This window comes from Sceloporus undulatus, chromosome 1 (genome assembly GCF_019175285.1).
Source record: "Sceloporus undulatus isolate JIND9_A2432 ecotype Alabama chromosome 1, SceUnd_v1.1, whole genome shotgun sequence".
Classification (NCBI taxonomy): domain Eukaryota; kingdom Metazoa; phylum Chordata; class Lepidosauria; order Squamata; family Phrynosomatidae; genus Sceloporus; species Sceloporus undulatus.
The window spans coordinates 374,326,236-374,343,703 of NC_056522.1; the positions used below are offsets into that span (position 1 = coordinate 374,326,236).

General features: G+C 40.4%; 1 protein-coding gene across 1 annotated transcript in view; it reads left to right on the forward strand.

The window, feature by feature from the left end:
- Positions 1–16,872, forward strand: part of PELI2 (pellino E3 ubiquitin protein ligase family member 2) — a 101,824-nt gene extending 84,952 nt beyond the window's left edge. Inside the window, exons 3-6 of the mRNA XM_042461547.1 lie at positions 7,812–7,913; positions 13,134–13,331; positions 14,665–14,853; positions 16,262–16,872. Coding sequence (XP_042317481.1) covers positions 7,812–7,913; positions 13,134–13,331; positions 14,665–14,853; positions 16,262–16,828 — 1,056 coding nt within the window. The 3' untranslated portion in view covers positions 16,829–16,872. The remainder of the gene's footprint in view (positions 1–7,811; positions 7,914–13,133; positions 13,332–14,664; positions 14,854–16,261) is intronic.
- Positions 16,873–17,468: the final 596 nt, after the last annotated feature.

Below are 17,468 nucleotides of genomic sequence, written 5' to 3' on the forward strand. Positions count from 1 at the left end.
AATGGAGGACGCTTTTGAACAGAAGGGTGAAAGGCAGGACTGTGTCCTAGAAAAGAAGGAACTGTGGTCACCCGGTGTGGAAGCCATTAAGGCTCTGACTGCAAATGAGTGGAAGATGGCCTCCCTCCCATAGCCACACCACTCTCGGGGGCCTGCGCACCTGCCTGACCACCACTGGCTTTGCATCCATTAGCTTACAATTGTAAACCGATAAGAGACTGATTAGGTGGTATGAAGCGGTATATAAACAAAGCTGCTATTGTTATTACCCCCACATCCCCTCAGGCATGCCGGACCTGATGGAGGGAAACTCTGGAGGCCCAATGGCAGGACAGGGGAAGGACTCGGGTGCCTCGCTCCTGAGGTGCAGTCCTCCAACGCACCCCCTCCGTTCTTGGGTGGTGAAGGGTGTTGCATTGGAGTGCTTCAAATGCCTGACGCGTTTCCCTCTGACCAGAGGCTGGGTACCTGGCGCCCTCTGGGGCAGTAGTTCAAAGACTCATGTCCCCTCACTCCTCGACTCCACCTGAACTAGAGGGAGGAAGGGAGAAAGCTGCCCTGGGAGGGCCGTGTTTTGGCCACCCTCGATCCTCCTCAGAGCACCTCGCCAGGGAGGTTGCTGGGACTTGGGAGGCTGCGGTGGCCTTGGATGCTGAGCCCGTGGTGGGTGGGAGGGTCCCCGGGAGTGGTGCAAGGATGGGAGGGAGGCTGTCTTCCACCCATTTCCAGTCATGGGCTTTTTGTCTCCTCTGGACTGCAAAACATCCCTCTGGTTTTTGGACCACCGGGTTCAAGGCACCCTGGAAGGATTGCGATTTGGCCACCCTTGCTCCTCCTCAGAGTGCCTTACAAGGGTGGTTCTGGGGCTCTGCCTGCCACCCTGCCTCAAAAGAACCGCCAAAAAACAAGTGTTCGAAAAGAGTGATATATTTGCATTTGTCATGCTTCCAAGTGAGTCTGAATGATCACAGTCGCATCTGAAACTGTTTCCAATAGGAACGAGGGACATATAAAGTGATCAGTAAATCGCTTCATATCATAGTGGGAATGAGCCCATACTGTCAAACCTTTCTCTGTTTGAAAGTACAGTGGTACCCCGGGATACGAATGCGCCGCCTTACGAAATTTCCGGGTTACGAAAAAAATCCATTTAAAAAAACTGTTCCGGGTTACGAAAAATTTTTTGGTGCTTTTCGGCGCTATTTCGCACGAAATCGCGGCTTTTCCCCATTAGCGCCTATGGCTTTTTCGCCTTACGAAGATTTTCGGGTTACGAAAGCGGCGGCGGAACGAATTAATTTCGTAACCCGGGGTACCCCTGTATTCCAGGTACCTGGAAAGTGCATGTGTTTTTCTGAGAGTTGTTTTAAGAAGTACCTTGTTTTTCTCATGTAAATTACTGTTGCTTTGGGGGGTGGGAGCAATGAAATGGCCAGATATATGGTTAAGAAAAGCAGAAGGGAAAGTCTTGTTTCAAAAAAGAAACTCTTATGTTCTGCTTGAGATGGGCTTCCTTCTCCTCTCTCAGAGCCCATGAGGTTTCCATGGCAATGTTCTTTTTGCTAAAGGTTACTAGAAAATTACACTTAATGGCTGTATCAGCACCACAGATCAATTTCATTTCCCCAATTTGCTATAGTCTTACAACATGGAAATGATAATTTTGGTCAATTAATTTTCAACTTATATGTGTGTCAGATAATGAAGTAGCAGGCTTCTTTACATACACCGAGATAATGATTCAAACACAGATCTTCCTTTTCCCCCCACCACAAATCTTGTGTTACTAAACATGTGAATCAGACCTTTTATGCATCAGCTTGACATAAATTCTGTGTTTGTACCTCAAGTTTGCACAGGATAAGCTGAGTTCTTGGATTTCCTTGCTGGCCTGGGATCACCATTCTTCCAAGTGCCACCAGAGTAACATGAGAAATACAGCTGTATTTGGAAGGAGGCCATGCCAGCCTCTGCCCCTGTGTCAGTGTTAAATCAGTTGTGTCATTGTTACATGGAAGAGCTGCACTGTAAGCTCCTCAGAAGTGCCCACATGCTCCTCATGTTACCCCATGGCACTAAAAGGGATGTCACTGCTGAGCCTCTAATGTTGCTGATGCAGTTGAAGAACCTTGTTCTTGGATATTCAGGCTTGGGGGACAACCTCTAGGGAAAACATAATGTGGGTGAATATAAGATACAAAGGCTTTAGTTAATGCCTGTCTCAAACTAAAAATATCCAAATACCTTACGTTACATTAGATTTAGAAAATAGATTAAGACTATGTAATATACCTTGAGAATTTTGGGGGGGGGGGGAGAAAAAGAAAAGGACTGAGTTTTTAAAACAAGCAAATGTGCTAAAATTGTCCAGTCGTTAACAAGGTTAGGCAAACAAATACATCTTGTGCTACTTCTGTATACAAAGTACAAGTACAGGATGCAATTTTGTTTGTTGTTAGCTGCCTTCAAGTCAGCCTTGACCCATGGCAAACCTGTGGTGTCTCCAAGCCCCTCTATCCTCTGTCTCTCTGCTCAGGTCCTGTAGGCTCAGGCCCATGGTCTGTCTATCTGGCATGTGGTCTTCGTCTCTTTCTACTGCTCCACTGTATTCCCTAGCATCATTGTTTTTCCTAGCATCATGGTGTGATCAAAGTACGACAGCCTCGATTTAGTCATTTGGCTTCCAGGGAGATTTCAGACTTAAATTGTTCTAGGACCAATCTGTTTGTCTTTTTGGCCATCCACAGCACTCTTCTGCAGCATCACATTGTAGCAATTATTTATTTATTAATAATATTTATGTACTACCCTTCATCATTATCAATTCTTATTTCAATAGTAAATTGTAAGACTTGTTTATATAAAAAAGATGTAAGCAACTACAGACTATTTTCTCCACTTACAAAATGGCTGGCCTGTACAAGTGGTGCAGACCAGACACAGGCTTACCACCTTAATGAGAACTAGAATTGAGGTTACTGCACCAAACAAAACAAAAAACAGCAGTCTTGATTTTCATTGGGAAAGGTCTAACCCACTCTGGAAAAAATAGGGTTTATTTAGAAGGATGACATATGAGAAATCCTTGTTCATTAAATTGAATGCTATGAAGTTTTTCTCCTGGATGATTTTACTGTCTTTCATTTGGAATATCAAATAGTAAATTAAGTTCATTTTGCAATACAAACTATCTGTTCTTTGATTTAAAAGCAGCACATTATGTGGAAGGCATCTATACCATTTCAAAAATAGGGCAAGACAACAACCCAGAATCAATAGACTTTGACACAAATGTATGGTTGTTTCAAATAAAGGAGCTGTAAATTGATCTGCAAATCATAAAGGTATTTAATTTATGAAGTAACTTTCTGTTCAAAATGCAGTTCCTTGCTATTCCAATTTTCCCAAGCTTTCTCATCTATTAAACATAATGACCAGTTGAAAACCAACATCTGGTAGCAATAATTAGTAATGAATCTGTGCCTTTGTTCTAAAGGACATTCCAAGTGAATGGACCCTTAAAACACCTGGTGTATAAAAGCTTTTAAAAATAGTATTCACAGATTTCTTATTGTTAACAGAAACCAAATGTTCATTTAAGAAGTAAAGTTTAAAGTGTGGTGATATATTATAAGAGTATACAACATAATACATCATATATAAAATTAATTGGAAATGTGAAATTTTCACCAGATCTTAAAATGTCAACTCATACATCAGCTAGATTTTTGTTAAAAGTTGTCATGGTCTTCTCACAAGGTATTACTTTACTCTAGTAATATAGGCAGCAGAGCTTTAAAAAGTCTTATTGGGAACATCTTGCCCAATTTGGTTTTCTAAAGAAAAATGAGCCAAATTTTATTGGAACAGTGGTCATTCATGTTAATGATCCCAAATTTAATTTACAATCTTAAATATGAAAGACTGTATAAAAGCGTGGGGAAGAAATGAAATGAAAGGAACTTCATTGAATCAGACTCCTATGCCAGATTCATGATTACATATATTTGAAGCAAATAATTACTATGTTGGGGAGCACTTGTACCTCTAGACGTTGTTTGGTTGTAACTCCTGTCAGCCCTAAAGCCATAGTTAATGGTGAAAGGTAATAGGAGTTGTAATCCAATTCTGTGCAATGCACAGAAGAGCTGTATAAGAGATAAAAAAGTGAATGACACATAGAATGAAGAATCAAACAAAGATGAACTGCAGATTCTAGAAAGCAAAATGGGAGCTGCAATAAGAGAACTTGTGAAGAATAAATCATCAGGAACAGGTGATATTATAATTGAATTGCCACACTCCACACAGACAGAATCAACTCTACAGTTAACTAAAATATTCTAACAAATATAGAAAACAAAAAGGTGGCCAACAGCCTGGGAATGTTCAATATCCCCATCCACAAAAAAGGAGACACTGACACTGATACATGGAAGAGAAATCCCAGAGGTGAAATCGGGGTTCAGGAAAGGAAGAGGCACTAGGGCCACATCACAAATATACAATGGCCAATGGAGTGCACCAAGGAATTCTAAATTCAAAAGAAAAACAACATGTGTTTTATAGACTATAGCAAAGCCTTTGACTGCATGGATCACAAAAAGCTATGGAGTTCACATATAGGAGTGCCACTGCATTTGATAGTCCTGATGACAAATCTATACTTATGACAAGAGGCCACTGTTAAAACAAAATATGGAAAATCAGAATGTCAAGGGAGTCAGGCAAGACTGCATTTTATCAGCCTATTTGTTCAGCTCGTATGCTGAAAATATCGTAAGAAAAGCAGACTTGGACACAGAGTGAAAATAAGAGGAAGGCATATCAACCATATAAGATATGTGGATGACACTAGCTGAAAACCTATAGAACAATTACTAAAAAGGTCAAGGAAAAAAGTGCAAAGGAAGAGAGGAAGACCGTGCACCAGATTGCTAGACTTAGTCAGGGAAATCACGGGCTTGAATTTGCAGGACCTCAGTGTTCCTCCTTGGCTATGCAGCCAGGAAGTGGCTGGGTGCCTGGGTCCTGGTTCTGACAGGGACCAGTCTCACAGAAGTCCACCTGATGAGGTGAGGCCAGTAATAGCAGTAACAGCAAGCAAGCACAGTGGTGGCAAACCTCTTCCTGGGGTGTGGAGCTGGCAATTCTTCTCTTTCCCCCTTTGCTAGCTCCCCCAGTCCCAACAGGCACCCATCTTATATCCCCTTTCCCAAGGTGCAGGCGTTTTATTTGATTATGTAGCCAAGAACTGTCTGGTGCCTGAGTCCTGGTTCTGACAGCAGAGCAGTGGAGCATAGGGAGCCTTGGAGATGATTCATCCACAGGGTCGCCATGAATCGAGGTCAACTCCAGGGCAGTTAAGAACAAACAACTGCAACATATTGAGGGTCACAGATCACCTATTCCTGTTACATACAGATAGCAGATCTTTGTTAACTGTGGCTGAGAACAAGCAACACAGTATCAAGGAAGAGTCCTTTCTTGAATTTAAGCCATATCACTAGGGCAATTTCAGATGTATATATTGCTCTATTTCAGCACAGTGTCTTTATGTAAGTAGTATTGTGCATAGTACCTCACTCATAGATACACATGCTCAATGAATTTTGTAAAACAGTCTATGTCGAGAGTTTATCTCAAAGCTGAAGCGTCCTCCTTTATTCAGAATCTGAATTTCTGTTTTCATTTACGTTATCATTTGGGACTATTTCTAATAATAATAATAATAATAATAATAATAATTTATTTATTTATATCCCACCTCTTCCGATTGAGGATTGAGGCAGGTAACAACAAAGAAAATACAATATACAATAATAAAAACAACAAGCCCCACAAAACCCTGACCCAACCCTCCCTCCCAACTATAAAATTAAACAGTAAAAAAATGTTTAAAAAATACACAACAATACATCAAAGTTAAAAACAAATCACAAGTAAGAAAAATAATAAAAGGAGGGGGATTCAGTTGGTTCTGGACATTATCAATCGGGGAAGGCCTGCCGGAAGAGAAAGGTTTTTGTTGCCTTTTTAAAAGCCTCGAGTGAGGATAATTGGTGAATCTCTTCCGGCAGGTCATTCCAGGTTTTTGGAGCGGTGACAGAAAAGGACCTCCGGGAGGTCACTGCCAGTCTGGTCTTTCTAGATTGTAAGAAGTTTTTCCCGGAGGATCGGAGAGCACGGGAAGGACTGTATGGGAGGAGGCATTCCTTCAAGTAGACTGGACCCAGGCCATGTATGCTGCTAAACAACCAATGTTCACATGTTACTCTACAGCTGTTTTTGTCATGGTGTGTTTGCTCAGTAGGGAGCCACCACCGGTCCTGAGATTGACAAACATGGCGGTATGATGCAAGTATTTTTCCTACTTTCCATTTCATTTGCACTGTTAAGTGCACACTTAGCACATCTTGCAAAATAAAAACAGTGAAATGGCCCATATTCTTGGAAAGCTCAATGAAGAACCTGATACAGTATGCCTGCGCCTTAGGCGGGCTTACCATATACAGATTTAAGCTTCTGCGCAAGCCTGAGGAATTAAAATGGTGCACATGCCCACAGTGCACTTGCCCATAGGTATCAGTAGGACTTGAGGTACCACATTTTTTGTCATATGCAGGGAGGTCCGGAACGGACCACTGTAATTGGTTGATATTCTTTCATCTTACTTCCACCACTGATCCCCCACCAATGAAAATCAGCAGAATTTAGGTACTGAGAAGTGGCCTTCAAACTGTATTCTTGTTAGTAGATTATCTCAGACTTTGATGCATATCTCTGGATTCTTTATGTTATTTTCTGTATTGTGAGAGGAGTCTCAACTGGTTAGTTTTATCAGTTGACAAGATATTATTCAGCAGTTGTCATGTATTTCACGAAGCAATGATGTTAATGATGCTTAAAGGAGCACACTGTGGTATAAAAGCCCGCCACCTGCCTTACATAAAGTGTTGACTTTATTAGTTGCTGTTACTTCACTTTACTTGTTTTAATTTTATGTTTTTTAAAAAATAAAATTTGTGTTTAAAATCTCTGTGTGGAATAGAACAAGAAATTCTTGTCTCTTAGAAAGCACAGCCACTTAGAAGCAGTATTTGGTGCTTGATGAAGTCACTGTATTAGCAACTTGTTATGTTCTCTCTTTCTTGCCAATGAAAATGGGTTATTTGAAAAATAGGTGCGCACGCACACAAACACACACACAAACACAAATAGTGAACCTTGAATATTAAACCTGCAGTTTTCATGGTGTTTTAGTATAGAGTGGAAACAAATTGATCTTTAGAAGGAGGGTAGTAGAGAAGAAAGTAAAACTACCCATCATAAGAGCAAGTAATCATGTTGGAGCGCTGGGGCACAAAAGGTGAAAAAAGAGTTGAAAACTGAGCTTGTAGAACAGAATTGCAGGAGGAGTTTGATTCAGGAAGATTTTGTGGCAGCATACAAAAGCAGAAACATTATAATGGAGCTGAATTTGGAGCATTGCATTTGCCCTTCTCCTGCCTTTGTGAAATAAGTTAGAAGACGTAAAAGAGTTTTGTTCTTTGTTTTTGAAGCACAAATTGTAGATTGTCTTTCAAAGCTCTCCGTTTCCTGGCAGTGAGTCTGTGTTTCTTCTTGTGATCCAGAAAAACAACTGAAATAGTAGCTATACTTTGCATAATCACATTGCAGCATGCATTTGGAGAACTTGGTCATGTGTATAATACCATTTACAAATGCTGTAGTAATGCCTTATGGGTTTTTTTTTATTTTTCTTGACTGAGGTGTTACTTAAATGAAACATGAACTGTTTTATTTGGCAGGCCATCAGCTGTAAAGGGCAGCATAGTATCTCCTACACCCTGTCCAGAAACCAGACGGTTGTAGTGGAATATACCCATGATAAAGATACAGATATGTTTCAGGTAAGTGTACTGCAAAACAGCTGCTTATGGGTACTTACTATGTTTTTCCTAGAAATGTTTCCATATATAGTCCCGAACTTAAAACATCCTGATCATTTTGAAATTATTGAAAGAATAATTCTCAGCACAGTTGAATCTTGTCTGTTGCATTGCAGAAATTTATATCTTCAGTATAACAACACACACACATGAAAACAATGTAAAAATTGTACACACACACACACACACACATTTCTAAAACACTTCCTGATTCTAAAGAATTTTTCATGCAGGAAACTTGAAGCAGTCAGTGTATTAGAAGCATTTTGTACAGGAACACTGCATCTTTTCTATACCATCCTACACCTCACTGAACTTAGAAATTCCTTTTTTGCTTAGTGTATCCTGCTGATGAACTTCCTCACTGAGTTTTGTTGATGACAAAAGAACAGAAATAGTTTTTGTGGGTTTTTTGGGCTATGTGTCCATGTTCTAGAAGAATTTCTTCCTGACGTTTCACCAGCATCTGTGTCTGGCATCTCTGAATTTCTCTGAAGATGCCAGCCACAGATGCTGGCAAAATGTCAGGAACATGACCACATAGCCCAAAAAACCCACAAAAAACTTTGGATGTCAGCCATGAAAGCCTTCGACTTCACAAAAGAGCAGAGACATTCCATTCTTGTTCTTTTGAAAGCACTCCCAGTGGGAAATAGTGGTAGATGCATTATTTATACTTTAATTTAATGATGTGTTCTAGATCTTTCTGATAGTATATTTACTGGAGGATGGATATAGAAAGTTACAGATGTGTAAATATAGGTTGTATCCCCACCCCCACTCCTGGCATAGCAACATAGCCATCGAATGTACTGCTTAAGATTTTCCATGAATTTGTTTTATTCCAGTTCCATGGCCAATCAAATGAGATGCCATCATTTAACCTTGCAGTAGTGACTTCAGCTTAACTGCATTGGTGTAAAGTTGTATTTCCTTCTGTCTTCTCTGAATCTCCAATCTTTCACCAGTAGTTCATGACTCAGTGCTCTAGTATTAAGTGAGAGGGAATGAAAACCTTCTCCCTATTTATTCTTCCCCACAGTATGCATAATTTTAAACCTCCATCGTGTCCCCTTATTTGCCTTTTTGAGGGGGTGGGTAAGCTAAAAGCCGTAAACATTTTAATATTTCCACTTCTCTAGCTCTTATTTTCTTTTTGAGTTGTGAGCGGTATTTATGCAGTATTCTAAGTGTGGTCACTCTATAAGATTTGTTGGAGGGCTTTAGGCAGATTTCTTTTTCTTTTTAGTTCTGCTGGAATTCCTCACCTTTGCACAGGTACATGGTAGTACAATATTTTCATACCACAACTCTTGAAATCTTTCTTGGTCATTCACTGCCACTTTATGCGTGCAGTTTTGAGTTCTTTTATTTTTCTTCTTTTCTCTATTGTGCATGATTTTATGTTTGCTTATATTGAGTCATTTGCATTTTAATACTGTTTGGAGGGATCCTTTTGAAATTCTTTTGAATTCTCTTTTGTTTTAACCAACCTAAATAGTTCAGTTTAGCCCCTGACTATTTAATTTGTTAAGGAGTATTTGATGAGGGACCCTGGAGCCTTTTGGAATCCAAGTAAACACCTACTACATAAATCCAGTACAGGTTTCTGACAGTGCCTATTAATTTTGCAGATGCAAAATTCATAAGAGGATGAAAATGTTATAAAACAAACAAAAAACAAACAAGCTTTATTTATATACTGCTTCATACCGCCTAAGCAGTGTCTAAGCGGTTTACAACTGTAAGCTAATTTGCCCCCAACAGTCTGGGTACTCATTTTAGCGACCTCCTTGGAAGGATGCAAGCCTGAGTCGAGCTTGAGCCCTTTTGCTGGTCTTGAACTCGCAACCTTATGGTTTTGAGTGAGTGGCTGCAGTACAGTCATTTAACCACTGCACCACCAGGGCTCCTGGTTATTAATTAATTAATTAAATTAATTAAATTTTTATTTTTATACTGCCCTTCCAAAGATCAGGGCGGTTAACAACACGATAAAAACAGTACAATACACAAAATCTACATCAAAAATTAAACATAAATATAATAAAAAACAGAATAAAAACCCCGTTAGCCAGTCTTCTTGCCCATGAAGAGGAAGGGAGGCCTATTAGGACTTTAATCGGGGAATGCAGCGTGGAATAGGAAGGTTTTTAAATCCCTTCTAAATTGGGCCAGAGAGGTGGCCGAGCGGAGCTCTGTGGGCAGCGTGTTCCAAAGGGCCGGGGCGGCGATGGAAAATGTCTTCCTCATGGTGGAGGTAAGCCTAGCCCCTGGAACCCTAAGTAGTTGCTGCCCAGAGGATCTGAAATTATCAGATGCACGCTTATATTTGAAATCTCACTGGTAGACTTAAACAACTAATAATTCATGTGAGTAAGTGAACAGGTTGATGAAAGAAGGACAGATAGTACCACATTAGCTCAGGAAGGGAGACTATTGAGCAATGGGATGGGTGGTACACCAACAGAATCCCTATTCTGTCCTGACTACCCACCTTTAGGTACACACACTTGAAACCTGTAGACTGTGTGAAGGGGCATCTGGTCAGGGGGATGGAATCACGATGGACCAATGCAACTCCACCTCCTCACCCCCCAGGTTTTGCCTGCTGCTGCACAGAGAATCCTAGTGGGCAAAACTGAGAGAGATTAACACACCCAGCCTCATCCAACCAGGTCTCTGTAATACAGGCCAGGTCAACATGTTCCTCCAGGATGAGGTCCTGAATGGCAGCTGTTTTGCCATTGTCACTGACCTGGCATTCAGCAGCAGTATTTTCAGCTGGGGGATGTGTGTGCTGTCACCAAGGCTATCCATGCTTTTGAGGCTAGGAGACAGTTTGGGGACCACAAATATCCTCTTCTGCTCCCCTCTTCCTTGATATTTTATGATCTACATCATTTTAAATTAGACAATGAAGAGATTGAAATAAACCAAGATTTTCCATACTCGGGCCCAATCATCAATCAGAGTAAAGACTACAGTCAAGAAATCAGAAGACTAGGACTTCTGGAAAGGCAGCTATGAACAAACTAGACAAGATCTTGAAGTGTAAAAATATATTGCTAAATATCAAAGTTGGGATTGTCCATGCTGTCATATTTCCTATTTCTATATATGGTTGTGAAAGCTGGACAGTGAAGAAAGCAGATAGAAAATAATAACTCCTGTGAGATGTGGTGCTTGAGAAGAGTTCTGAGAATACCACAGACTGCTAAAAAGACAAATTGATGAGTCTAAACTGAGGTTGTTATATTTTGTCCATATCATGAGAAGGCCTCACTAGAAAAGACTATAATGCTTGGTAGAGTGGAGGTCAATAGGAAAAGAGGAAAGACCCCATTAAAGATAGATAGATTCAATCAGAGAAGCCATGACCTTGAGTCTGTAGGAGCTAAGCAGGGCAACTGAGGATAGAGTGATTGGAGGTATCCAGTAATAGGGTTGTCATGAGTCGGAGTCAACTTGACAATTGACAACAACAAGAACTGTAGTAGTAAGTAGATCTTTGTGAGTAATAATTCTTCAGTGTTGCAAGCTACAGAAGGCTGAATAATTGAGCACAGATAATTGGAACCACTTGAAATGAAAAGTGAGCAAAGATCCAGTATCTGATAGTTATTAACCTGGCATTTACAGAGACAGAAATTTTATTTTTTTAAATTAACCTATGTATATGGAACATTTTAATGTACAACATGTTAGAAATTGTCTCTCATTCTTCTTTGGACTCCTGTGCATCATCATTTATTGCAATTTTTGCTGTTCCAGATCTGAGGCTTAGATAACTTGCCACTACCCCCCCTCTCTCACACACACACAGTGTGTTAAATCATCTAAGAGTCTGTTCAAGTACCTACTAAGTTAATGCTTCTGTCGCTCACAAAATCATAGGTTTCCTGTGCATTCTTGGTGACTCACCTCATTAGGTACAAATATTGGATTTTCCTTTTCATATAGATGTCCTTGATTGGCATATTATAGGACAAAGTAGGAAGGCTTCCCCTAACTAGTTTGTCTTCCATAGCAAATACTTTGAGTTTACAATAAATCCAAGGAAACAATGTGTAGTTTAAGACCAATTCTTTAAGGAAAGTTTAGGAACTAAAATGGCATAGCACTACAGATGGAACCCTGCATCTTGTTAGCAAATGTCAGAGTAGTAGCAGATAGCCATTTCAGAACTGTCCGTGGGTTAAGTTGTTTAATTTGTCACGGATGTAGTTTTCTTTTTGACTCTTTAAATGGCCAAAGAACCAAGTCTTGTTGATTCCTTGCTGGTATATAGGAAACTGACTGAGTTGCATTATGGCATCAGTCCAAAAAGTAATATTAGTCTCTCTGAGGGTAAGATAAATATAAAAGCTGTGACAATAAATCAGTGCTTATTACCTTTATTTTACTCACTAGTGTTTCTCCCAGTTGATCCGTTTGTAATATCTTTCATGCAATAATATACCTCTGATGCCTCTTATGTGTAGTTGATGGCATGCCGATGCTACAAGAAATCAGGTCACACCATAGAAGAGGGAATTGTTTTACAGAAAGTTGAGTCCTGGAATGTTTTATATGGCCATACATGAAATGCATCATATTCATATGTGAAATACCTCAACAGTAACTCAGGATCTCAGAAAAATAGTTTGTGGGTGGATCATTTAATATTCAAAATTATGAGAGAACTGTATCTGAGTATTTTCCCTTTTGGGATCATCATCTTGAATTGTTGTGTCTATTAGGGGTATGTTGGAGATGCTTGGGAATACCCCATGGAATGCTTGGGATGTACCCTCTCACTATGGCTTTGTTCCTCAGAGGGTTTTGTTCTACTGGGAGTCACATTTGTTACTAGCCATCCAAACATTGGGCTGGGCCATAGATTTTAATAAAATCACATTTTTCATTTTAAAAAAAAAGGCCTGCACCTGGAGTTAGAATATCCATATTTTTCAAATAATTTGCTATAATCATGATTTTTCACATAATCATGTTTTTATATAGTCACAAAAAACATGTTTAAAAACTGTTTGGTAAATCACATTGCATACACCTGAATACACGTTTCCTGAAGATCTTGGACCTGGTCTGTATACTTAACTGTGTGCTCTGCACAGGTTTTATAGCCCCAAAGGGTTTGAATTGAGACATTTCTGTAAAGTAAGTTTTTAATGTTTTCAGGTTGGTAGATCGACAGAGAGCCCCATAGATTTTGTCGTAACAGATACAATTTCTGGCAGCCAGAACAGTGATGAAACTCAGATCACCCAAAGCACTATCTCCCGGTTTGCATGCCGCATTGTCTGTGATAGGAATGCACCGTATACAGCCAGAATCTTTGCAGCAGGATTTGACTCTTCCAAAAATATATTTCTTGGGGTAAGTCAACATACTTTTCATAAAAGTCAGGAAATGACCTCTGTCATCTAACAGGAATATGGTTTATATAGTAACTTATACCAAGAAAATGGTTTTTACTTATAGTCATGCTTTGACTTTTTGAAGAAAAGGTGTGGCGGGGGCAACTGAAACTCTGGGACAGCTGCTCTGGTGCTCTGGGAGAGTCCACAAGTACAGAACAAGCTCCTAGCATGCCAGATCCTCTGCAAATCACAATGTTACCCCAGAGTTTTGGCTGGAGGGCACCAACATTTTCCTCCAAACTCCCAACTCCTGACATCAGTGCTGAGGAGGGCTACCAGACCCTTTGCTTGCTTCATTACCTGCCCATTCTTTCTTTCCCTCTCTTCTTATCCCATCTCGGGGAAAGGAGGGAACCAAAAGGAGATTGAAGTGTTTTTTCCACAAGCAACTGTAAAGGTGGGCTTCTAGGAGCACAGTATTTTCTCAAGGGTTGGTGTTTTGCTGGGATGCTTTTCCTCCAATGTCTTCCCCCTGTTTTGTCCCCCTTTCTAATCTGTCCCCTGTGATGATCCTTTAGTGCTGAAATGTGCATGTGAATGCTTTGTAAACACCAACATTTTGCTTCAGGAGATATGTACATCATGAAAGGTATACACATAAACCTAATCCCATGCATGGCAGCAGTATGCTGGTGAAGAAATGTCTTTATCTTTTCTTCCCCCTTTTAGTATGGAAGAGGAAGTTATAGAGTTTAGAAACTAGTGTTCTGGGGTGTAGAAGCAGTCCAGGTGATGGTAGTGGGGGAGGTAGAGTCCTGAGGGTGGTGTAGTTGCTTCCGCCTCATGATGGAGATGCAAAGGGTTTTTGTTGGAGGTGTCACTGTTTGAAGAGAAAGTTTGGAAGAAAAGGTGTTCCCCCCACCTTGTATTACTTCAAGTAAAGACAGGACACCTAAAACAACAGTTTTAGGTGTCCTGTCTTTTTCATGGAAAAGAAGGAAGGGCAGCAGAGCATCCACATGACAGGCAATGCACAAGCACAGCCAGCCAGCCAGCCTGTCTTCAATTTTATTCCTGTCCTGCAGCGATTTTGCTAAAGGGAGGAGGTGCTTTGCACAAACTTCATACCTTCTCAGGGGGCCCTGTGAGGAAATCATGGTGCTGTGGGAGTCCATGGACCACAGGTTAAGAACCATTGCTCTAAATCTCTTGGCAAAATTGCTAGTAATGCTTCTTCAGAAAATTTGTATATGTTGTTGGTATCTTCAATGCTTTGACTACTTGGACTTCCAAATGTGGAAAAGTTGATAATTTTATCTTTTTTTCTTTCTTTCTTGTGGGGCATCTAGGAAAAAGCAGCAAAATGGAAGAATCCTGATGGACACATGGATGGATTAACAACAAATGGGGTTCTAGTCATGCATCCTAAAGGAGGGTTCACTGAAGAATCTAAACCTGGTGTCTGGAGAGAGATTTCAGTTTGTGGTGATGTGTATACTTTGCGTGAAACCAGATCAGCTCAGCAAAGAGGCAAGCTAGTAAGTTGCAAATTCATGATGAGAAGTTTCTTTTTAAACAATTTCTAGCCTGTTATTTAGCTAAAGGTAACATACAAAGTGACTCCATTAAAAAATAAATACATCCACAAGAGTCTAAAGAATAAAGCAGAAGCTCCCCTCCCCCAAAGACATCAAACAAAGGACTTAGCCTTTACCTCTAAAGCTTTCCAAAACAAAAGCATCTTAAAACTATAAAGAAGAGAGCCAGATGGATTGGAGGGGGTGGATTTTGAAGTCTGGTTGCAAAAGCTAAAAAGGGCTTGTCATACATTCTCACGTGTTTAACCTCCTGAGGTCAAGGGGGTAAAGAACAAGGCTTCAGTCCAAGAGTGCAGGCAGGTGGTGATTATGGAGAAAGCAGCCCCTGAGAGATCCTGATCCTAGGATTTTGCAGTAGTACACTTTTAGTACTGACACTTTGAATTGGGCCTGGAAGTAAATAGGAAGCCAATAAAAGTGATATAATAATGGGATGCTGGGTCCCCTGTAGCAGGTTCCAATTAGAAATATCGCTACATTCTATTTTGCAACTGGTAGTTATTCCAGGGCAGCCCACATCACAGTAATTAAGCTGGATGTTACCAAGGTATGTGTTACTTAAGCCAGATTTTTCCATGGTGCTGTGAAATGTGTCTTGTTGAGCTCCTATAGGTTTGGCTTTGTAGTATGTCACAGAGTAGGCTGATAGTGGCTTAATATCCTGTCCTTTCCTGTGACCTTATTGGGGGGAGGGGGGTCTGCCTTGCATTTTAAAAAAAGAAAGAAAGAAATGTCTTCTCTGAACATTAGGCAGAAAGTGCTGCTTTGTATTCTTTCCAGCCTGCAGTTTTCTGTGATTGATGGTTCTGACCATGTCTGTGAGAGTCTGCAGTATAACCTTTCTGCTTCATTTAAATCTGAACTTGTTACTGATGAATTGCATGCCAAAGGATCTAAAGTTTCAGAAAAGCTTTAGTTGTGAGCGTGAAATGCATAGTGCTTTCTTGAAGAATTCTGGCCAAAGGGCCTAATAAGTTTAATGGTGTGAATTTTGAATGTTCTCCTTGCTCCTCTCTTGCATTTTAGCATCACTATGTAAATTTGCATCCAGTCCTTCTATGAGTTCCTTGGGAGGTCTCTTATATGTATCTGTAAATAGGCTTTTATGTTACAGTAATGTGCATTAGCCTTTTAAGGGACCATAAGATTTTTTTGCTACATTATAGAATCTTGGCTATCCCACCGGATTAGTTGAACTGCATTACTGTGTGAAGATGACACAGGAAACAAGAGGCAAAACATCCACAAAAAAGTTAAAAGGAGGGGCACCCATTGCTTTGGGTGGTGTAGGGTCACTTCAGAATTAATTAGCACTCAAATGGCTTTATGTCTGTGCCTGCCTTTTTAGGTAGAAAATGAAACCAACGTCCTTCAAGATGGTTCTCTCATTGATCTGTGTGGAGCCACACTCCTGTGGAGAACGGCAGATGGCTTATTTCACACACCAACTCAGAAACACATTGAGGCTCTCCGGCAAGAAATCAATGCTGCAAGGCCCCAGTGCCCCGTGGGGCTGAATACACTGGCATTTCCCAGTATCAACCGCAAAGAAGTGGTAGAAGAAAAACAGCCATGGGCTTACCTCAGCTGTGGCCATGTCCATGGCTATCACAATTGGGGACATCGCAGTGACACAGAAGCCAATGAGCGTGAGTGTCCCATGTGCAGAACCGTTGGTCCCTATGTGCCTCTCTGGCTCGGGTGTGAGGCAGGCTTTTATGTTGATGCTGGTCCGCCAACTTACGCTTTCACCCCCTGTGGCCATGTGTGCTCAGAAAAGTCTGCCAAATACTGGTCACAGATCCCACTGCCACACGGTACTCATGCGTTCCATGCTGCCTGTCCTTTCTGCGCTATTCAGCTGTCTGGAGATCAGAACTGCGTCAAACTTATTTTTCAGGGTCCAGTTGACTGATGTCATTTTACAGATGACTTCAATAAAGCTCACTTTGTTAACAATTTACTGTGAAGATAAAGAATTTGCCACTAACTCCAGATTTTACCCCCTTTTTATAGGATTGTTATTAATGAGGGCTTTGGGTGGGTTGGGGGATTACCATAGGGTATGAAGGTACATTGATACCTGGAACCAAACAGTTATCAATGGCATTGCATGCTTGACAGCAGCATGTTCCTGATGACTTCTTGGTCAAACTGTAGTATATTTGTAATATTTGTAAGATCAGAAAAAACAAAAACCAATGTCTTAATGATTTTATAATCTTGGATTTTGTAACTGAAATGCTTTTCTTCTAAACTTTGACAAGCCTTTAAGACACATATTTTTTCAACCTAAAAGGAGCATTCAGAATGTAATTTGTCTGTCCTCTCTCTTTCTTTTTTTAATTTGCAATATAATTAACTTGAATAGTTCATTCTCAAAGAGGATGTACCGAATGTGTGGGTAAACCTAGGTGAATGTTCACGAGATACATGAGTGAAACAAGCTGTGAACATGAAAGGTTAGCTTCATGAATAATAGCACAAACATGGAATTCTACAGTGTGGTGTAATGCAGCTGTCCAAAAAAGACACAATTACTTGAAATTTGGGGG